Source organism: Loxodonta africana, chromosome 4 (assembly GCF_030014295.1).
Source record: "Loxodonta africana isolate mLoxAfr1 chromosome 4, mLoxAfr1.hap2, whole genome shotgun sequence".
NCBI lineage: Eukaryota > Metazoa > Chordata > Mammalia > Proboscidea > Elephantidae > Loxodonta > Loxodonta africana.
In genome coordinates, this window is record NC_087345.1 from 15,448,891 (window position 1) to 15,469,463 (window position 20,573).

Below are 20,573 nucleotides of genomic sequence, written 5' to 3' on the forward strand. Positions count from 1 at the left end.
TGCAGGCCCGGCCCTGCCCGCTCGCTCGCTGACAGCGAGAGTTAGGGCGGAGGGAAGTGGGTCCGTCGGTCGGCCGGGAACGAGGCTCCGCCAGCTAGGCCCGCGCGGAATCGTTGCCATGGCAGCCGCTGCCGGGGGCGCGGACGATGAGCCGCGTTCCGGCCGCTCGAGCTCTGATGGCGAGTGCGCGGTGGCGCCGGAGCCGCTGACGGGCCCCGAGGGCCTCTTCTCCTTCGCCAGCTTGGGGGCCGCGCTGGGCAGCGGCACGGACCTCCCCGGTCGGGCGTCCGACGGAGCCCAGTCCCCGCTGCGCTACCTCCACGTCTTGTGGCAGCAGGACGCCGAGCCCCGCGACGAGCTGCGTTGCAAGATCCCCTCCGGCCGGCTGCGGCGCGCCGCCAGGCCTCACCGCCGGCTCGGACCCACGGGCAAAGAGGTGCATGGTGAGGCGCGGGAGCGGTCGGCGGGCGCGGAGGGAGGCGGGTCGGCCGCGTGCGGCTCGGAGCCGGGGAGCCTGGGGCCAGGCTGCCGCCGTGCTGGGCCCCGTCATGGAGCCCCGGGCCCCGGACTTGTCCCCAGACCCCGAGCTAGGGGCCCAGGGTGACGCTGGAGTCTCCTTTCGATAATAATAATTATTATAGCAGCTAAGGGCCACGAATAAAAACAAAAAACACACCAAACAAAAAACTCCCTTCTCAGAACCAGTCACTCCTGACTTCTCACACTTGGCAATTCTGGAATAGAAACTTCATGACTCAGGATGTTCCACTGAGTCGATTCCAACTCATAGTGATCCCGTGTGACAGTAAAGTTGCCCGGTAGGATTTCCTGGCTGTGATTTTAGGGGAGCAGATTGCCAGACCTGTCTCCCACGGCGTTGGTGGGTGGGTTCAAACCACCAGCCTTTAGGTCAGCAGTCCATTGCTTGACCATTCCCACCACCAGGTCTCCTTTGGTGTTTATTTGTTGTTGTGTGCCACGGAGTCTTCTAAAACTCCTGCTGTGATATATGTCTACCATAATATCTTTTATAGTTTATGGATGACATGGAAACTGAGGCCCTGAAGAATTAGGAATGGGAGTTTTAAGAGTCCCTTCTAGCACCTTAGGGGCGTTGTGAAGATTAAATGAGTATTTGAAAGTGCCGTATAAACCATAAAGTTTATATGACTGTCAGTAATTGTTGCGTATCTTAGTTGCAGTTTTTGCCCATTTCTCTGATGACAAAGGCATTTTTTTCTGTTTGCCTCTAATATACAGATCACTGGAGGGGAAAAATGTTTCTGCTTAGGAATTACCAAGTTTAGGTAAATCATTTGGGAATGGCCTATCTTGAAGGAGAGTATAATAAGATAATCTGTGTAACCAGCTCACAAAGAGCTTCTATGTAAATCATCTCATTCATTCTTGGAACAACTCAGGGCTGGCAGGACAGAGCTTAACTTTGTTTTGCAGATGATGGACCTGAGGACCAAAGAGGTCAACCGACATACTCAAGGTCACTCAGCCACTACAAGTGGCAGGGCCCCAGATACAGAGGCCTTGGGGAATTTGCTACACAATGTAGCCTTTTCATTAATTGCGCTGCACTTCGTATTTCTCTTTGTTCCCAGGGTAGTATCTCTCAGATGCTGGCATCTTTCTCTCCCTCACTGTGGCTGACGACTGGGTTAACTAGAAAACCATTCACTTTCAGGTTCATCATGGCCGTTTTTTTTAAACTGACACTCTTACTTTCTTTACAGCTCTGAAGAGGCTGAGGGACTCGGCCAACGCTAACGACGTGGAAACAGGTGAGTGTGCACAGTGGGTCTAGCTCCAGGGACCCGAGGGCTGGCTGAGGGAGGAATAGTCTAGGTACCTGGGAAGAAGTTGTTTTAATTCAGCCTGCCAGCTCATCCCTGGGACCAGGCTCTCTTACTTATTGCGTAACTTTGCAGTAATCCTGTGGGAGGTAAGTCTGGCTTCAATGCTCGCCCTCCCTACGCTCTTCTGCCAACCGGAACATCCTAATGTCATAGCATTTATCACCCTAAGGGCTCCCTGATCCTGGGGACTCTGTCTGCTTTTGTATACCTGACACCCAGCAAAGTCCTCAGTAAAGAGTAGGTGCTCATTTTGCAATCTCTGGGTCATGGGAGTGAACACTCAACTTTAACTGCCAGGGGATCACCATGCTGATGCCACCCCCTTCAGCTGCTCACTGAGGCTTTGTGGTAGTTGGGTCAGTGGCTCTCAAACTTGTTTAGTTGACAGAGCACCTGAAAGGCATGGATGGCCTCCTAGCTGGATGTCACTCTGTCTATTTTTTGTTGTTACTCCCCAGGGTTCTCTAACTGAGAGAGTAATAGCAGCATCAAAGTTGCCAGGAAAATTTATAGGAAACATTTTTAAATTTTATCCACTTAATCCTTTCTGTGAATCAAGGAAAATTTTATCCACTTAATCCTTTCTGTGAATCAAGGAAAAGTAGTACGTTAGCTTTCAGTGGCTTCTCTAACAAATTACCACAGACTTAGTGCTTTGAAATAGCACAAATTTTTTATCTTACAGTTCCATGAATCAGAAGTCCAACATAGGACTCACCAGGCTAAAATCAGGGTGCCGGCAGAGATGCATTCCTTTCTGGAAGCTTTAAGAGGATAATCTGTTTCCTTGCCTTTTCCAACTGCTGGAGGCCACCGATGTCCCTTGGCTCATGGTCCCCTTCCTTTGTGTTCAGAGCCGGCAATGGTGGGTCAGGTCCTTCCCATGCTGCCATGTCTCTGATTCTTGCAGCAGGGAAAGGGTCTCTGATTTTAAGAACTCATGTGATTCGTTGGGTCTACTTGGATAATCCCGGATAATCTTCCCATCTCAAGGTTCTTAACCTTGGTGACATCTGGAAGGTCGTTTTTACCATGTACAGTAACATATTCACATGTTTCAGGGATTAGAGTGTGGACATCTTTGGGTGCCATTATTCTGCCTAGCACTAGTGGTAGAATGACATCTTGGTGGTGGGATCCTGTGGTCAGCAGCTGAAATGTGAGCATAGATGAAGGACTGAGGGTTAGGAGAGCCCACGTACACCGGGCATGGAGAGGTGGCCGACTTCCTCAGGGAGCTGGGGTGTTCCACCATGGGCCTCGAGATGGCTCACCATTCCTGACGTAACCACAGCGAACAGGCCTAGAAAGTGGAAGGTTTTTCACCAGTCTTCACTTTGGTGTCTTGCTCTTTAACTTTAATATTTTGGAATATTTAGGCAGCAACCTAGATAGCTTTTCAAGAAAAAATAAAGTAATAAGTCTTCTCTCTCTTTTTTTTTAACGTGGTGAAAATACACATAGCAAACACACAAATTCGACCATTTCACCTGTATAGTTCAGTGACATTGATCACGTTCTTCACGTTGTGTGACCATTGTCCCTGTCATTTTCCAAATGATTCCACCACCATTAATATAATAAACTCAGTGCACCTAAGCAAAAACTCTCATTTCCCTCTCCCTTCCACCCCTGGTGTCTTAGTTATTGTCATGGATTGAATTATGTCCCCCCAAAAATGTGTGTATCAATTGGGATAGGCCATGATTCCCAGTATTATGTGATTTTCCTTTATGTTTTAAATCCTGCCTCTATGATGTTAATGAGGGAAGATGGGCGGCAGTTGTGTTAGTGAGGCAGGACTCAACCTACAGGACTGGACTGTGTCTTGAGGCAATCTCTTGAGATATAAAAGAAAGAAGCGAGCAGAGAGATGAGGGGACCTTGTACCGCCAAGAAAGCAGCACCTGGAGCAGAGCGCATCTTTTAGACCCAGGGTTCCTGTGCAGAGAAGCTCCTAGTCCAAGGGAAGATTGACGAGAAAGACCTTCCTCCAGAGCCGACAGAGAGAGAACGCTTTCGCCTGGAGCTGACACCCTGAATTTGGACTTTTAGCCTGCTTTACTTTGAGGAAATAAACTTCTCTTTGTTAAAGCCATCCGCTTGTGGTATTTCTGTTACAGCAGCACTAGATGACTGAAACAGTTATCTAGTGCTGCTATAACAGAAATAGCACAAGCGGATGGTTTTAACAAAGAGAGATTTATTCTCTCACAATCTGGGAGGCTAGAAGTCCGAATTCAGGGTGCCAGCTCCAAGGGAAGGCTCTCTCTGTCAGTTCTGGGGGAAGGTCCTTGTTGTCATTTTTCCCCGCTCGAGGAACTTCTCAGCACAGGGAGGGTCCAAAGGACACACTATTCTTCTAGGTCTTGTTTCTTGATGTTCTGAGGTCCCCATGTCTCTCTGCTCTCTTCTCTTTTATATCTCAAAAGAGATTGACACAATCTAATTTTGTAGGTTGAGTCCTGCCTCATTAACACAACTGCACTAATCCCACCTGTTTAACGTCGTAGAGGTAGGATTCACAACGCAGGAAAATCACATCAGATGACAAAATGGTGGACAGTCACACAATAGTGGGAATCATGGACTTGCCAAGTTGACATACATTTTTTGGGAGCCACAATTCGATCAGCAATAGCTGGTTACCACTGATAATCTTTGGTTTCTATGTATTTGCGTAGTTCACATAAGTGAAATCATACAGTATTTGTCCTGTTGTGTCTGACTTTTTTCGCTCAGCATAATGTTTTCACGGTTCGTCCATGTTGTGGCACGTATCAGGACTTCATTTCTCTTTATGGCTGAGAGTATTCCGTTGTGTGTGTGTGTGTGTATATATGTATGTATGCCACATTATGTTTATCCATTCTTCTGGTGATGGACATTTCAGTTGTTTCCACCTTTTGGCAATTGTGAGAAGTGCCACAGTGTTCTCTTTTTTAATATCTCTCGTGTGTGGCCAAAGAATATTTTAATTGTACTCACCTTCCACAGAGAGTCCAGTTCATTTTGAATCGCTGTTCACATAGTGGTCTTATTATTTTGGTAGAAAGGCTGTAATTTTCCACACTCACCTTCAAACCTCAGTGGCTTTTAGTTGTGCCAGGTGCCCGCAGAGCCCTGCTGGTGAAGCTGGCTGTAGGATTAGCATCTTCCCTTGTGTGGCTAGCATTTTGTTTTCCTTCTATGCTGTTTGTTGCTTTTTTGTATAGTTTAGAGATTACAATGGACATAAAACTTATAGCCTGGTTTTGTTAGTTACCATTAAGTGCTTTTCTATCAATCCACAATCATGTACATATTTTACCTGTACAAATGATATATGCATTTAAAATGTTTTCAAAAACAGAGAAATATAGAAGAAAATTACCCATAATGTCAGCAAAGGAACTGGTCACTGTTAATATTTTGGGGAATTTCTTTTCAGTCTTTTTTCCTATCATAGGAATTTTCTTCATGGGCTTGCAAATTACTGTATACAAAGTTTTTAGCCTGCATAATTTTTTGCGTATTATAAGCATTTTTTTTTAATTTGATTGTGCTTTAGGTGAAAGTTTACAGCACAAATTAGTTTCTCATTCAAAAATTTATACGCAAATTATAACATTGGCTGCAGTCCCCAAGATGTAGCAGCACTCTCCCCCTTTCCTTTCCCACCCCATATTATGAGCATTTTTATAGTCTTTGTAACCATTTATTTTTTCAAAATGAAAATATCATTTTCCCCCATTTGTAGAGTGAATACATTGCTGTAAAAAGGCTTTTTTAAAGCTTACAAAATAGAAAGCAAAAATCATTTCTCACTTGTAACCACAATTTTTAATGGATGAGCACTATTCATTCCCTCAAAGTGACAAAGCGAGTGTTACTGAGTCATTTATTTCCATGCTGGCTTTTCATTTTGAAGCTAGTTTCCCAGGCATAGGATTATTACATCAAAGCATGTGCATATTTTGATGGCTCCCAAAATGCTGTCTCAGGTCTAAAACGCTAGCAGGCGGCCATCTAAGATGCACAAATTGATCTCAACCCACCTGGAGCAAAGGAGAATGAAGAACACCAAAGATACAAGGTAATTATGAGCCCAAGAGACAGAAAGGGTTACATAATCCCAAGACTCCATCAGCCTGAGACCAGAAGAACCAGATGGTGCCTGGCTATCACCGATGACTGCGCTGACAGGGAACACAACAGAGAGCCCCTGATGGAGCAGGAGAACAGTGGAATACAGATCTCAAATTCTCGCAAAAAGACCAGGCTTAATGGTCTGACTGAGACTGGAGGGACCCTGACAGTCATGGTCCACAGACCCTTTGATAGCCTAGGATTGGAACCATTCCCGAAACCAACTCCACAGACAGGATTGGCCTGGACTATAAGGTAGACAATGATGCTGTTGAGGAGTGAACTTCATGGCTCAAGTAGACACATGAGACTATGCGGGTGACTCCTGTCTGGTGGTGAGATGAGAAGGAAGAGGGGGACAGAAGCTGGTTGAATGGACACGGGGAGTACAGGGTGGAGAGGAGGAGTGTGCTGTCTCATTAAGGGGAGAGCAGCGGGGAGTGCATGGTGGGGTGGGTATGGCTTTTTGTATGAGAGACTGACTTGATCTGTAGACTTTCACCTAAAGCACAATAAATAAACTGGAAAAAAAAAAAACACAAACAAAAAAATATGCTTCTTGTAACAAGACCAGACGTACAGCAATCTGACTGAGACTAGAAGGACCCCAGAGGTCACGGTGCCCAGACCTTCTGTTGGCCCAAGACAGGAACCATTCCCAAAGCCAACTCTTCAGACAGGGATTGAACTGGACTAAGGGATAGAAAATGATGCTGGTGAAGAATGAGCTTCTTGGATCAAGTAGACACGTGAGACTATATGGGCAGCTCCTATCTGGAGGGAAGATGAGAAGGCGGAGGGGGTCAGAAACTGACCGAATAGACATGAAAAGAGAGAGTAGAGGGAAGGAGTGTGCTGTCTCATTAGGGGGAGAGGAACTGGGAGTATATAGCAAGGTGTATATAAATTTTTGTATGAGAGACTGATTTGATTTGTAAACTTTCACTTAAAGCACAATACAAATTTTAAAAAACCTAAAAAAAAAAACCCACAAAGTTGTAGCGTTGAAACAAAAAAAAAGATATGCTAAAATGCTTACCAAAAAGACTACAAAACCAAAAATAACCAAACCCGTTGCCATCAAGTCAATTCTGATTCATAGTGACCCTACAGAACGGAGTAGAACTGCCCCACAGGATTTCCAGGGAGCGACTGGTGGATTCAAACTGCCAACCTTTTGGTTAACAGCCATAGCTCTTGACCACTGTGCCACCAGGGCTCCTTTTTTTTTTTTTTGGTGCTGAAACCAGAATAAATCACAAAAATAAAACGGTATTTGAGCTATATTTTATCTTTTCAATACTTGCTGCATTTGGTGAATGTGCCCATAATCACTGAAGTGACCTGAAGCTCTTCTTTCTTCTCTACTCTCATCAGCCTTTTCCTACCCTCTTCATTCATTTATTCAGTCAGCAGTATTCATTGAGCAGATATTACTTGTGGGATACTACGCTTGATACAGGGACATAAAGATGAAACAAAAAACCTACAACATGTCGGAGAAGAAGAATATAAAATTAGACCATTTCCAAACTAAAACAGCAACAAAAACCCTGAAGTTTTGTGATTAGTTGGAGAGGTATAAGTTCAGGAGCCAAAGAAACCTGGGTGTGTATCCCAGCTTTGCCTTCCGTTAGCTGGGTGAATGTCACTTGGGTGCTTTACATAATCTCTCTGGGCCTGAGTCTTCCAGTCTGTAAAATGGGTGTGGTACCTGCTGGGTTGTGGAGGGATTAGCATTCAGCTACCTACACATGACTGCTACGCAGTGTATGGTAACTCAGTGTACAGCAGCAATGGCTCTAAAATAGCATAGGATGTCAGTATTACAAAAGCGGGATGAATAGGGCATTAAGGAGAGGCGAAAGGGGGAGTGACTAACTCAGCTTGAGGAGACAGGAAAGATTCGTGGAGGAGGAGATACCTGGGCTTTGTCCAGAAGCACTCAAGTCCTTGAGAGGTTTGTTTGGGGGACAAGAGATGAAAATATTGTCAGCAATGCCTACATTTCAGCTGACCACGTTACAGCATGTGGTAACAATGCCTTAGGTTTTATATTGCCTCCATGCTTTTCAAAGAAGGATTTTATATCCATTATTCTGACCGCAAGGGAGCCTGGTGGTGCAACGGTTAAGCACTCGGCTGCTAACTGAAAGATTGGTAATTTGAACTCACCCAGCGGCTCTGCAGGAGAAGACCTGGTGATCTGCTTCCATAAAGATTACATCCCAGAAAACCCTATGGGGCAGTTCTATTCTGTCACATGAGGTCATTGAGTTGAAAATGACTTGATAGCACCCAACAACAACATTCTAATCACAACAGCTCCAGAGATTGTTAGGGCGGAGAGTATTCCCATTTCGCAAATACGGAAACCGGAGCTCGAGAAACTTGCCTAACGATGCCTAAAAGGTTGATGGTGAACTGGGGCCCAAATCCAGGCCTTCGTTCTCCTAGCCCAGCTCTTGTCAGTGCCTCACACTGTTGACACTGTACTCCTTTCTTTATTTAGCTTAATCTAAGGCTTTGAACGTGCAGCCATGTCCCTCTGCCAGTGTAGCTAGCTGAAAAAACCTGGGAAGTAGGAAAGCCCTGTGAACCTGCTCAGGTGGAACGGGACAGTGATGATGACAATGACAGTGGCTAATGTTTGTTGAGCACTTGCTGAGTGCCAGGCACTATTGTAGCACTTTTCATGTAGTAGCTCGATTGCTCCTCACAACCGCCCTGTTAATTAGGGGCTTAGCCACATGTTTCTAGAGGAGGAAGTAGAGAAAGCAACTTATTTAAAGCCTCTCTGCCAAGATGCGAACCGAGCAGTGTGATGTACTTACTGTCGTTTTTTTTCTTTTTTAATTGTACTTAGGGCACTGGGTTTTCTGGGTTAGGTGAAAGTTTACAACTCAAGTTAATTTGTCATACAAAAATTTATACACATATTGTTTTGTGACATTAGTTGCAGTCCCAACAATGTGACAGCACACTCCCCCTTTCCACCCCAGGTTCCTTGTGTCCATTCAACTAGTTCCTGTCCCTTCCTGCCTTCTCATTCTACTTTTGGACAGGAGCTGCCCATTTGTTGTCATACATATGATTGAACTAAGAAGCACATTCCTCACGTGTATTATTTTTTGTTTTATAGTCCTGTTTAATCTTTGTCTGAAGAGTGGGCTTCAGGAATGTTTGAGCTCTGGGTTAATAGTACATCCGGGGGTCATAGTTTTGGGGGTTCCTCCAGGCTGTGTCAGACCATTAAGTCTGGTCTTTGTTTGAATTTGAGGTTTGTTCTACATTTTTCTCCTGCTCTATTGAGGACTCTTTGTTGTGTTCCCTGTCAGGGCAATCATTGTGGTGGCCGGGCACCATCTAGTTCTTCTGGCTCTCTGCCTCTTGACGTACTGAATGTGCGGTAAGTATTCTTTCAGCCTGGGTATGTTAGAAGAATCCCATCAAACAGAATTCCCTTTCTGAACCCTAGGAACCAGGCGATCATTTGTAGTCTCCTTAGTTTTGAGCCACGAAAGTTCCTGTGGGAGACTTTGATTTCAGGGTGTCTTATTTTCCTATGTTAGCTGCCATAACAACAACAACAAACACACAGTGGGTGGCTTTAAAGAACAGAAATTTATTTTCTCACAGTTCTGGAGGCCAGAAGTCTGAATTCAGGGCATCAGCAGAGCTGTGTTCTCTGTCTGTGGGCTCTGTGGGAAGAGCCTGCCTTGTCTGTTTCAGCTTCTGGCAGCCCTGGTGTTCTTTAGTATTTCTTGACTTGTAGATGATCCTCACATACTATGTGCGTGACTCGGTTTCCTATCTGCCTTTCTCTTTTATAAAACGCCACTCAGAAGGAATTAGGATTAGGACCCATCCTACTCTGGTATAACCTCATTAACCTAACTGGTAACATTTGCCAAGAAGAACCCATTTCCCCAAACAAAGACATTCACCAGTGGAGGCATTAGGACTTCAGCATATCTTTCTGGGGTGCACAACTCAACCCATAACACAGGGTGCCTTATCCGCCTCCCCCAGCCAGGAGGAAAGAAAAGGGAAGTTGTTGTCGTTAGGTGCTGTCGAGTCGGTTCCGACTCATAGTGACCTTGTGTATAACGTAATGAAACACTGCCTCGCCCCGCGCCATCCTCACAATCGTTGTTATGCTTGAGCCCATTGTTGTAACCACTGTGTAAACCCATCTCGTTGAGGAGCATCTTTTCACTCACCCTCTTTATCAAGCATCATGTCCTTCTCCAGAAACTCATGTCTCCTAATAACATGTCCAAAGTATGTGAGACAAATTCTTGCCATCCTCGCTTCTAAGGAGCATTCTGGCTATACTTCTTCCAAAACAGATTTGTTCCTTCTTTTGGCAGTTCATGGTATAGTCAGTGTTCTTCGACAACATGGTAATCCAAAGGCATCAATTCTTCAGTCTTCCTTATTCATTGTCCAGCTTTCAAATGCACAGGAGGCGATCGAAAACACCATGGCTTGGGTCAGGCTCACCTTAGCCTTTAAAGTGACATCTTTGCCTTTTAACACTTTAAAGAGGTCTTTTTTTTTTTTTTTTGCAGCAGATTTGCCCAGTGAAGTGTGTTGTTTGATTTCCTGACTGCTTCTTCCGCGATTGTTGATTGTGGATCCAAGTAAAATGAAATTCTTGACAACTTCAGTCTTTTCTCCGTTTATCATGATGTTGCTTATTGGTCCAGGATTGGTCCAGGTTTCTTACTGGTGAGGATTTTTGTTTTCTCTTTATGTTGAGGTGTAATCCACACTGACGGCTGTAATCTTTGATCTTCATCAAGTAAATGCTTCAAGTCCTCTTCACTTTCAGCAAGCAAGGTTGTGTCATCTGCATGTCGAAGGTTAATGAGTCTTTCTCCAATCCTAATGCCACAGTCTTCTTCATACAGTCCAGCTTCTCGGATTACTTGCTCAGCATACAGATTGAGTAAGTATGGTGAAAGAATACAACCCTGACGCACACCTTTCCTGACCTTAAACCACGAAGTAGCCGTTGTTCTGTTTGAACATCTGCCTTTTGATCTCTGTACAGGTTCTTCATGAGCACAATTAAGTGTTCTGAAATTCTCATTCTTCCCATAATTTGTTATGATCTACACAGCCAAATGCTTTTGCCTAGTCAGTGAAACACAGGTAAACATCTTTCTGGTATTCTCTATTTTCAACCACTTTCAATAACTGACGTGAGCAGTGATTTCCCTTGTTCTACATCCTCATCTGAATCTGGCCTGAATTTCTGGCAGTTCCCTGTCAATGTACTGCTGCAACTGCTTTTGAATGATCTTTGGCAAAATTTTACTTGACTGTGATATTAATGATATTGTTTGGTAATTTCCTCATTCGGTTGGATCACCTTTCTTTGAAATAGGCATAAATACGAATCTCTTTCAGTCGGTCGGCCAGGTAGCTGTCTTCTGCATTTCTTGTCAAAGACGAGTACTTCCTGTGCTGCATCTGCTCGTTGAAACATCTCAAGGTCATATTGTGGCTCTCATGGACTTGTTCTAATTGTCTTCGGCTTCAACTTGGACTTGCATATCAGTAAACTGGTCTGATGGTCTGTTCCACAGTCGGCCCCTGGCCTTGTTCTGACTGATGATACTGAGCTTTTCCATCATCTCTTTCCACAGATGTAGTCAGTTTGATTCCTATGTATTCCATCTGGTGAGGTCCACCTGTATAGTCGCCATATATGTTGTTGGAAAAAAACATTTGCGATGAAGTAGTCATTGATCTTGTAAAAGTCTATCATCTGATCGCCGGCATCGTTTCTGTCACCAAGGCCATGTTTTCCAACTAGTGAACCTTCTTTGTTTCCGACTTCCTCGTTCCAATCACCAGTAATTATCAATGCATCCGGATTACGTATTCGATCAATTTCAGACTGCAGAAGTTGGTAAAAATCTTCAATTTCTTCGTCTTTGGCCTTAGTGGTTGGTACATAAATTTGAATAATGGTGGTATTAACTGGCCTTCTTTGTAGGCATGTGGATACTATCCTATCACTGATAGTGTTGTAATTCAATATAGATCCTGAAATGTTCTTTTTGATGATGAATGCAACACCATTCCTCTTCAAGTTATCATTCCCGGCATTGTAGACATAGGATTGTCTGATTCATTAGGACCAATACCAGTCCATTTCAGCTCACTAATGGCTAGGATATCCATGTTTATGCATTCCATTTTATTTTTGACGATTTCCGATTTTCCTAGATTCATACTTCGTACATTCCACATCCTGATTATTAATGGGTGTTTGCAGCTATTTCTTCTCATTTTGAATTATACCACCTCAGCAAATTCAGGTCCCAAATGCTTGACTCCATCCACATCATTAAGGTCGACTCTACTTTGAGGCGGCAGCTCTTATGAAGCCATCTTTTGAGTGCCTTCCAACCTGGGGGGCTCATCTTCCGGCACTGTATCAGACAGTGTCCTCTGCTGTTCATAAGGTTTTCACTGGCCAATTCTTTTCAGAAGTAGACTGCCAAGTCCTTCTTCCTAGTCTGTCTTAGTCCGGAAGCTCAGCTGAAACCTGTCCACCATGGGTGACCCTGCCTTGTCTTCAGGGGCCCTGAGCATCCTTGTTTTCCCGGGACCGCCACTTGGCTCACACTCCACTCTCCCCTTCCTCCCTGTGTCCTGGTGGTGTCAGTGCAGCAGCTGCTGGAAGATGGCGTGGATCCCTGTGCAGCTGACGACAAGGGCCGCACAGCTCTGCACTTTGCCTCCTGCAATGGCAACGACCAGATCGGTGAGTCCTGGGTAGGGGGGAGGGCAGTGGGGCCAGGCCAGTCACACCTTTCCAGAGGCACTGGGGGAAGATCTGCGCTCTTCACAGCCATGGGGTACCAGGGGTGCTGGGTGTACGGAGTACCTGAGAAGATAATGCCTCACCCCTCTCACTCCTTAGTGTGTGCTTGAATCTGGGAAGGGGTAGACCTGGGGAAAGAATATGACTGACTCTGAGATTGAAGGGAAGCCTCCAATTAGGAACCATGGGCAGCCATTCTTCAATCAGTTCCATTTGCCCATTCAACAAATGTTTAGGGTGTGTTATGTTTTAGGTGTTGATAATAAAACTGTGAACCAAACATAGTCCCTTTTCTCATGGAGCCTTCTGGGACAGAGAGATAAATATGATAGATAAGCAGTTCTGCACCTCTGTCCAAGTGTTCATGTGTGTGTGTATTTGAAGGTAAATGAACATGATAATAATAGTAACTCTCATTTAATGAGCATTTACTAAGTGACAGGCATCTTACCCACATCTCTAATTCTTACAACAGCCCCACAAGGGAGGTGACATTTATCCCAGTTTTACAGATGAGGAAACCAGGGTTCAGTGGTTTGTTGTGAAGTTCTGACGGCACTGGGAGGTAGGCAGGATCTAATGAGAAAGGACTCCCGTGGTTAGTGTCTCCGTCAGAGCAGAAGCTCACACTCTCTCCCTCTCTTGCCTGCACTTGTGTCTGTCTGTGCCTGTGAGTCGCCTTCTCTGCCACCAGAGACAGACCTTCCCATGAGGTAGAAAAGATGCTACCAGCAGCCCAGGCCCACCTCCTGGACCCCGGGTCCAGCCCTGTGCCCAGGCCTGGGAGGGGTCCTGAGACTGGCAGCCTGCCAGAATCTCATGAGAAGGAAGAGGGGCAGCTTCCTGGTGGACAAGGGATGTTGTGTGGCAGAAACAATGTTGTGTTTATGAAAGGTAAACCTGTAACCTTCCTGTCCTAGCCCAGTTGTCCCCATAAAGGTTACTTTCAGTTTTCGTATTTGTTTATAAACATTTAAATTATTACTTTAAAGTGAATAAAACATCCTTTTGAATCCCCTCTCTTAACACATTTATCTCACTCCTACCATGTTGAATACCTCTTCATATGGTTGGCCATTTTTACAGTCTCCTGTGAAGGATCTCTTCAAGTCTTTTGCCCATTTTTAAACGGTTTGTCTTTTTATTCATTTGTAGGACTTCTTTACGTATTCTGGATACAAATCATTAATCAAATATAAATGACTTGCCATTTTCTGAGCTTACCTTTTTGTTCTCTGAAAATTGTGTCTTTTGATAAACCAAACCAAAAAAGCCAAACCCATTGCCATCGAGTCAATTCCAACTCATAGCGACCCTGTAGGACAGAGTAGAACTGCCCCATAGGGTTTCCAAGGAACAGCTAGCTGGTGGATTCGAACTGCCAGCCTCTTGGTTAGCAGCCAAACGCTTAACCATTGGCTCCACCAGGGCTCCAAACAGAAGTTCTTATTTTTATGAAATCTAATTTATCTTTTCTTTGTTATGGTTAGTGTTTTTGTTACTTAAGAAATTTTTGCCTATCCCGAGATCACGAAGATATTCTCCTGTGTTTTCTGCTAGAGTTTTGACTGTTTTAGCTTTCACATCTAGATCTATGATCCCTTTCAAATTAACTTTTGTATGTGCTGTGAGGTAGGGGCCAAGGTTCCTGCCTGCCATGGATATCCAACGTGGCCCAGCTCCACTTACTGAAAACGCCATTCTTTCCACACTGAATTTCAGTGGAGGGAGCTCTGTTTAGTAAACAGGAGTCAGAGAGGTCAAACTGGATTTGGGTACGTGAAGTAATTGAACCTTCCAGCCTGATTCATCAAGGAGAGGCAGGATGATAATGACCGTGATGATAAGTAACATTGTGGAGCATTTCCGGTGTGTCAGGGACTACTCGAAGTGCTTTCTAGGTAACGAATGTAATCCTAGGAGGTAAAAAAAAAAAAACTCCAATTTTACAGATGAAAAAACTGCAGCTCTTCAGAGGCTACCTGATAAAGCTATGCTGGTAAAAGGCAGGTGGTAAAGTGGTCAAGCCCGGATTGAGCTCAGGCAGTTTATTTTCTTTAATCGTACGTGTACATATTCAATGTAAATGATTTTTTTTAATGAAGAAAATGGAAAATGGTTATAATCCCTATGCGCACACTCTTAAAAGAGCGTCATCTCTAAAGATGACAGCCTGGGTTATTGACCCAGTCCTACCTGTTAACTTCGTGTATGCCCTTAGGCAAGTCATCTGTCTTTTCTGAGCCTGCGTCCTCATTCCCAAATGTGGCAAGAACCTGATTTGCTGGGTGGGTGGGCAGAGGCTCACAAGAACACATGGAGTCAAAAAGCGGCCATTTGGTGTTATTCAGGAAGCAAACAGTTTTCGTCTTCATTTGTCAGTGCAGCACAAGCTGTGTCAGGCCAACCTTTGCCTCACACACTGGGACTCAGCCCTGCCTCCCCTTACAATGTCCTGGACCCCTGTTAGCCCACCTGTGCATCCGTGTGGGTAATTGGCAAGCACTGGCGAGGTGGCCTGGAGACTCAGAGTGCTCAGCACCATATATTGGCCTAATTCCCACTATGGCACTTGGCTCTGGTGCAGCAGAAAATGCCCTTGAGAGCCTTCACTGCTGTTGGAAGAACTTCCCTCAACCCTTTAACTCCCAGTCCTACAACACCTGCATAGGCTACAAGCCATCCCGGAATCCTCAGTGTCTGGGCTTCCTCAGGGTGCTGTATGTGAGTCTATGGATGAGTGAATGAAGGAGTGGAACAACGAGGGGACCAGTTTGCACTTGGGGCTGCACACTTAAAGCCAGCCTCCCCACCTAGGGTAGGGCTTGGGGAGTACAGGTGTCACAGGAGGCCTCCGACAGCTTCTCTCGGGTGTTTGTGTTTCCAGTGCAGCTGCTCCTGGACCACGGGGCTGACCCCAACCAGCGAGATGGGCTGGGGAACACGCCTCTGCACCTGGGTAAGTGCCTGGAAAGCCACCCAGACATCCTTTTTCTGCAGCACAGACAGGCTCCTTTGATGGAGAGCCTGGGGTGTGCAGGCTCCCAGCATCCTGGGGAGAGTGTGACCCCCAGGGCCCCACTTCCCCCAGCCTGCATTCTGTGGACCTTCCTGTCACTCAGCAGTTGGCTGTGCTCTGGGCCGAGCTGATCAGCGACCTAGACCTGATCAGCTCTGCTGTGGGGGGACCTGATGTGAGCCCTGCTGCTGAGACTCACATGGCCGACAGCGAGGCAGATGCCGTCTCCAGGTCTCGGTTCTCTCAGCTATACAGGGAAGGCGTTGGACTTGACGATTGCCGAGTCCTGCCCAGCTGTTGCATCAGGGATGCCGTCTCGGGAGGTGTAGCCCTGGCACAGGCACACTGGAGCACAGTTCTGCTTCCTCTGGTGGGCACACAGGGCCAGGCCCTAGCGGTCCCTGGACCTCAAGTCCCTGTTCTTCTCCCTCAGCGGCCTGCACCAACCACGTTCCTGTTATCACCACACTGCTGCGAGGGGGTACGTGCTCCCTTCCCCTTCCCCTTCTCCTCCTCATCCCCTACCCCGCTGCCAGCATGCTCACTTCTGTCTACACCCACAGGTGCCCGTGTGGATGCCCTCGATCGAGCTGGGCGCACGCCCCTGCACCTGGCCAAGTCAAAGCTGAACATTCTGCAGGAGGGACACTCCCAGTGCCTGGAGGCTGTGCGACTGGAGGTGAAGCAGGTGAGCACCCCCTCCCCTGCTAGGCACCAGGCAAGCACTGCACAGGTGCTGCCGATCCCACAGACACACCTGCCCCTGGCACCAGCACGGCTGGGTCACTGCACACTGACCTCAGTTGGCACCTGCTACCTCTTGCCTCATGGCAGCAGCATCAGGCTCTCTGGGCCTCCTGGCTGGAATCCAGGCAGCTCAGCCCACCCTCGTTTCAGATCATCCAAATGCTGAGGGAGTACCTGGAGCGCCTGGGGCGGCACGAGCAACGGGAGCGGCTAGATGACCTCTGCACCCGCCTCCAGATGACCAGCACCAAAGAGCAGGTGGGTCACAGCCACAGGTCCAGGTCCAGGGTCCATCAGGAGCCCTAGGGCTAGTCCCTCTCTGCTCCAGTGCAGCCACACACCAGAAGAGGCTGTGCTGGGGGTTTACAGCTCACCGCGGCCCCAAAGCCTCTGTCCACTTCCTGCCTCTCGTTTGCCCGTGGTACTTTTCTCTGGGGCAGCCAGAGGCCACCTGGTGTCAAAGATTAACCCTTGGGCATCTGCTCCGTAGCCAGAGGGAAGGACAGCCACCACTCGCCCAGGAGGAGAGGCGGTGCCTGCACTCTGTGCCTTTGGTGTTGGGGAGGAGACCTGGGGGCTCAGCACCCAGTGACAGAGCCTCGGTTTTGTCCGGCAGGTAGATGAGGTGACCGACCTCCTGGCCAGCTTCACCTCTCTCAGCCTGCAGATGCAGGGCATAGAGAAGAGGTAGCAAGAGCGGCTCCCTGCCTTCCACTCTGCTGCCACCCCACCCCTGCCCCAGCCGCTCACTCGTTACACAGAAAAAGCCCGGCGTCTGGGGCTTTGGAGCTGCCCTTGCCTGGGGAGGACCTCCCCTCACCTCCTGATGCTGTGGGGCAGAGATGTTCTCGCCACGACCGCAGAGCCACTCTCACTGCAGTCTCCATCTCTGGGGGCTGGGACCGCGCCCCCCAGGTTCTTCTGGCTCCTGCAGCACCAGGCCAGCCTCTGTGGCCGCCTGTCCGCTTTGGCTGCCATGTGCTGCCCTAGCAGGCCTCACTCTCTTGGGGCCAGGGGGCCCAGCATTGGCCGGCCTCCCCGGAGCCCTCACAAGGCCCCAGACTCGTCTCTGTTTCCCCTCTTGACCATGGGCTTGTTCAGTCAGCGGGGTATGGGCTTAGGGCAAGTACACCCCAGCCCAGGAGGCTTTATCAGGGTCCTCTGGGCTGGCCCTGCTCCTCTCACCAGCACGTAGACTTGATACCTGACTTTCAAGGAGACACAGTATTGAGCTTCTCTGGCTGGATGGGGAGGGTTAGTGAAGCCCAAACCTTAAAAATATGAGGTTAGGAAGGACCCTGCTGAACCCAGAGTGGAAAATCCCTAACCCTTTTTCTTCCCAGGCATTGAGACTCCAGGGGGATGTAGCAGTTGTGGTAGATTGAAGCATGGCTCCCCACAGTGTCCACATTCTAATTCCAGGAGCCTGTGAGTGTTACTTTATATGACAAAAGGGATTTTGCGGATGTGATTAAGTTAAGCATCTTGAGATAGGGGGATTAGCCTGGATTATCAGGTGGGCCTGATGTAATCACAGAGTCCTTCTAAGAGGGAAACTGAAGAGCAGAGAGGAAGCAGGCGATGTAAGGATGGAAGCAAGAGGTTGGAGTGATGCAAGGAAGGGGTCTTGAGCCAAGGAGTGCAGGTGCCTCCGGAAGCTAGAGAAGGCAGGAAAATGGACCCTCCTCTCGGAGTCTCCCAAAGGAACCACCCTGCCAACCTTGATTTTAGCCCAGTGACACCAGTTTCAGATTCTGATCTCCAGAATTTAAGAGAATAAATTTGTCTTGTTTTAAGCTACTAAGTTTGCGGTATTTTGTTACAGCAGTAACAGAAAACTGATACTAGGAGGGAGTGGACCTCACACTCAGGTGGGTGCCTTCTCTTGGCTTAGCACCCTGAAGAGTTGAGGGTAGCTTGTTGAACCTCAGATCTGAGGAGTTTAATTAATAGGCCCTTAGAGAGATGTGAGAAGTCCCTGTGAGGTGCAAACGGGTTAATGCCCTTGACTGGCTGATGGTTGAAAGTTTTGAGTCCACAGACAGGATCCTTGAAAGAAAGCCTTCTGAATCATCAGTCCTTGAAAACACTATGGAACACAGTTCTACTTTGACACACATGGGGTCACCATGAGTTAGAGCTGACTTGATGGCAACAACAGCAACAAAAGACACGAACCTGCTGTAACAATGCAAGATTTTACGTGGAGGGTGCATGTGTGTGATTCTGAGAAAAGGGTCCATCCCACTGGGGTCTGTACTCAAAAAGGGTTAGGAACATATGCCACAGAGGTTTGGGGGGAAGAGTGATGGGGGCTTGCCATGGCGGCCTGGGGGCTGACAGGGCAGTTTGGGGCTGTTATCCCCTCAGGTGGACTGCTGTGCATTGCAGAGCCAAGGGGGTGGGGCGTGTAGACTTTGGGAAATTGCCCTGAGATGATGAAGGTGTGTGTTTCCAGGACAGCCTGACACAGGGCCTGATGACCAACTCCTAACAAGCCCTCCCTCTGGACCAAACCATCCCCACCTGGGAAGCAGGGGTGCATCCCCTACAGCATCCCCCATCCCTGCAGTGACCTGCCCACCCCACTCATGGCCCCATCCGTGTAGCAAATGAAGGATCTGTTGTTGACTCCCTCCAAGCTGTAAAGCAGTGAACAAAGGGCCTGACAGATGAGACGGCTTCTAGGTCCCAGCCAGGCGACCAGCCAATCTGCCTCACCCCGTTTCCAGCCAGGATTTTCCTGCAACCCGAAATCTGTCTGAAGAGCCAGCCAGATAAATTTGGCCACAGCTCCTGCAGTGAATTAGAAAGCCACAAGCGGGCCCTTTGCTTGCCGGGGCCAGGCAGGGGGCAGGATGGAAGAGCTTAGCAGAGGCTGCCTTACAGGGCTCCCCCTGGTGCTCCCAACTCCTTGAGTTACTCAGAGGCAGGCGGGGAGTGGGGGGAGGCAGGGAAGAGAAGATCCACACGTACTGGTTTCCCCTCCTGGGTGGGCCCTTGACTCACTTTAGAAACCCTTACTGAGCATGTGCTATGTGCTAGGCGATGCTCTAGGGAGTACAGAGTGAGTGAACAGGCAAAATCCCTGCCCTTGCCCACTCGGCAGATGGTCGTAAAATGCTTGGAGAAAGTCACTCACAAATTCTCACAAACCCCTTGGGAAATAACGCTCTATTGCTGCTTTTTATAGATGGGGAAACAGGTTTACCAGGGACACCCACCCAGGCTGCTGGGGCTGGAGCCTCGATCCACCCTCAAAGCTCAAGCATACCGTTGCCACCATGCCGAAAATGAGAGCACGCTCACAACCAAGGTGTCCTAAAAAGGAGAGCAGGGAGAGTTGCTGAGACCTACCATGTGCCAGCAGGCACTTTATACACCAGCCCTTTGGTTTAGTCTTTGCAGTCAAGTGTTAGATGGCCATGTTATTTATTGTTTCCTCTATTTTACAGATGTAGGACAGATAAAATCACTTACTTGAGGTTAGACAGCTGGTAAATGTTCCCACCGCAGCTCTGGTGTCCTCTCTGCCAAGGTTTCCCAAACATCAATGTATCCACTGTTCTGGGCAGGTCAGTTCCAAGAACTTGCTGAGTGAATGCCCGGGTCCTTGTGATTAGTTGGCATCCTCAGGCACTGGGGATGGGTCTTTCCTGGGGTGAGCACACAGTGGTCACCTGGGGAAAGAGAAGGGCCAGAACCAGGTGATGGGGCTGAGCTGGGCTCTGGAGTGGTCCTAGCTGATGATTGGTGGTTGCCCCAGCTATGAGAGGCCTTCTGAGGTGGACGGGCTGACCAGCTTTGGGGTGGTCAAGGTGATCTCCACCAAAGAGAGAGGAATTGAGCTGGGAGAGGCAGAGGGAGCAGCATGAGCCAGCCCTGGAGGCTGGAGGACGGGCACAGCTGGCTGCCCCGAGCTGAGTGCTGGGTCCCAGAGAGTGAGAGGCTGGCCAGAGAGAGGCTC

At 47.8% G+C, this 20,573-nt stretch overlaps 1 protein-coding gene across 2 annotated transcripts in view; it reads left to right on the forward strand.

Annotated features, from left to right (window-relative positions):
• ANKRD54 (ankyrin repeat domain 54) overlaps positions 1-20,573 on the forward strand; it is a 26,713-nt gene continuing 6,140 nt past the window's right edge. The window contains exons 1-8 of one of the 2 annotated variants that reach the window (XM_003419772.4): positions 7-443; positions 1,746-1,793; positions 12,682-12,780; positions 15,728-15,799; positions 16,293-16,340; positions 16,423-16,547; positions 16,757-16,864; positions 17,223-18,406. In XM_003419772.4, coding sequence (XP_003419820.3) covers positions 119-443; positions 1,746-1,793; positions 12,682-12,780; positions 15,728-15,799; positions 16,293-16,340; positions 16,423-16,547; positions 16,757-16,864; positions 17,223-17,297 — 900 coding nt within the window. In that variant the 5' untranslated portion in view covers positions 7-118 and the 3' untranslated portion in view covers positions 17,298-18,406. Of the gene's footprint in view, positions 444-1,745; positions 1,794-12,681; positions 12,781-15,727; positions 15,800-16,292; positions 16,341-16,422; positions 16,548-16,756; positions 16,865-17,222; positions 18,407-20,573 lie in introns of those variants that run through there. The other variant, XM_064283560.1, reaches the window with a different exon arrangement.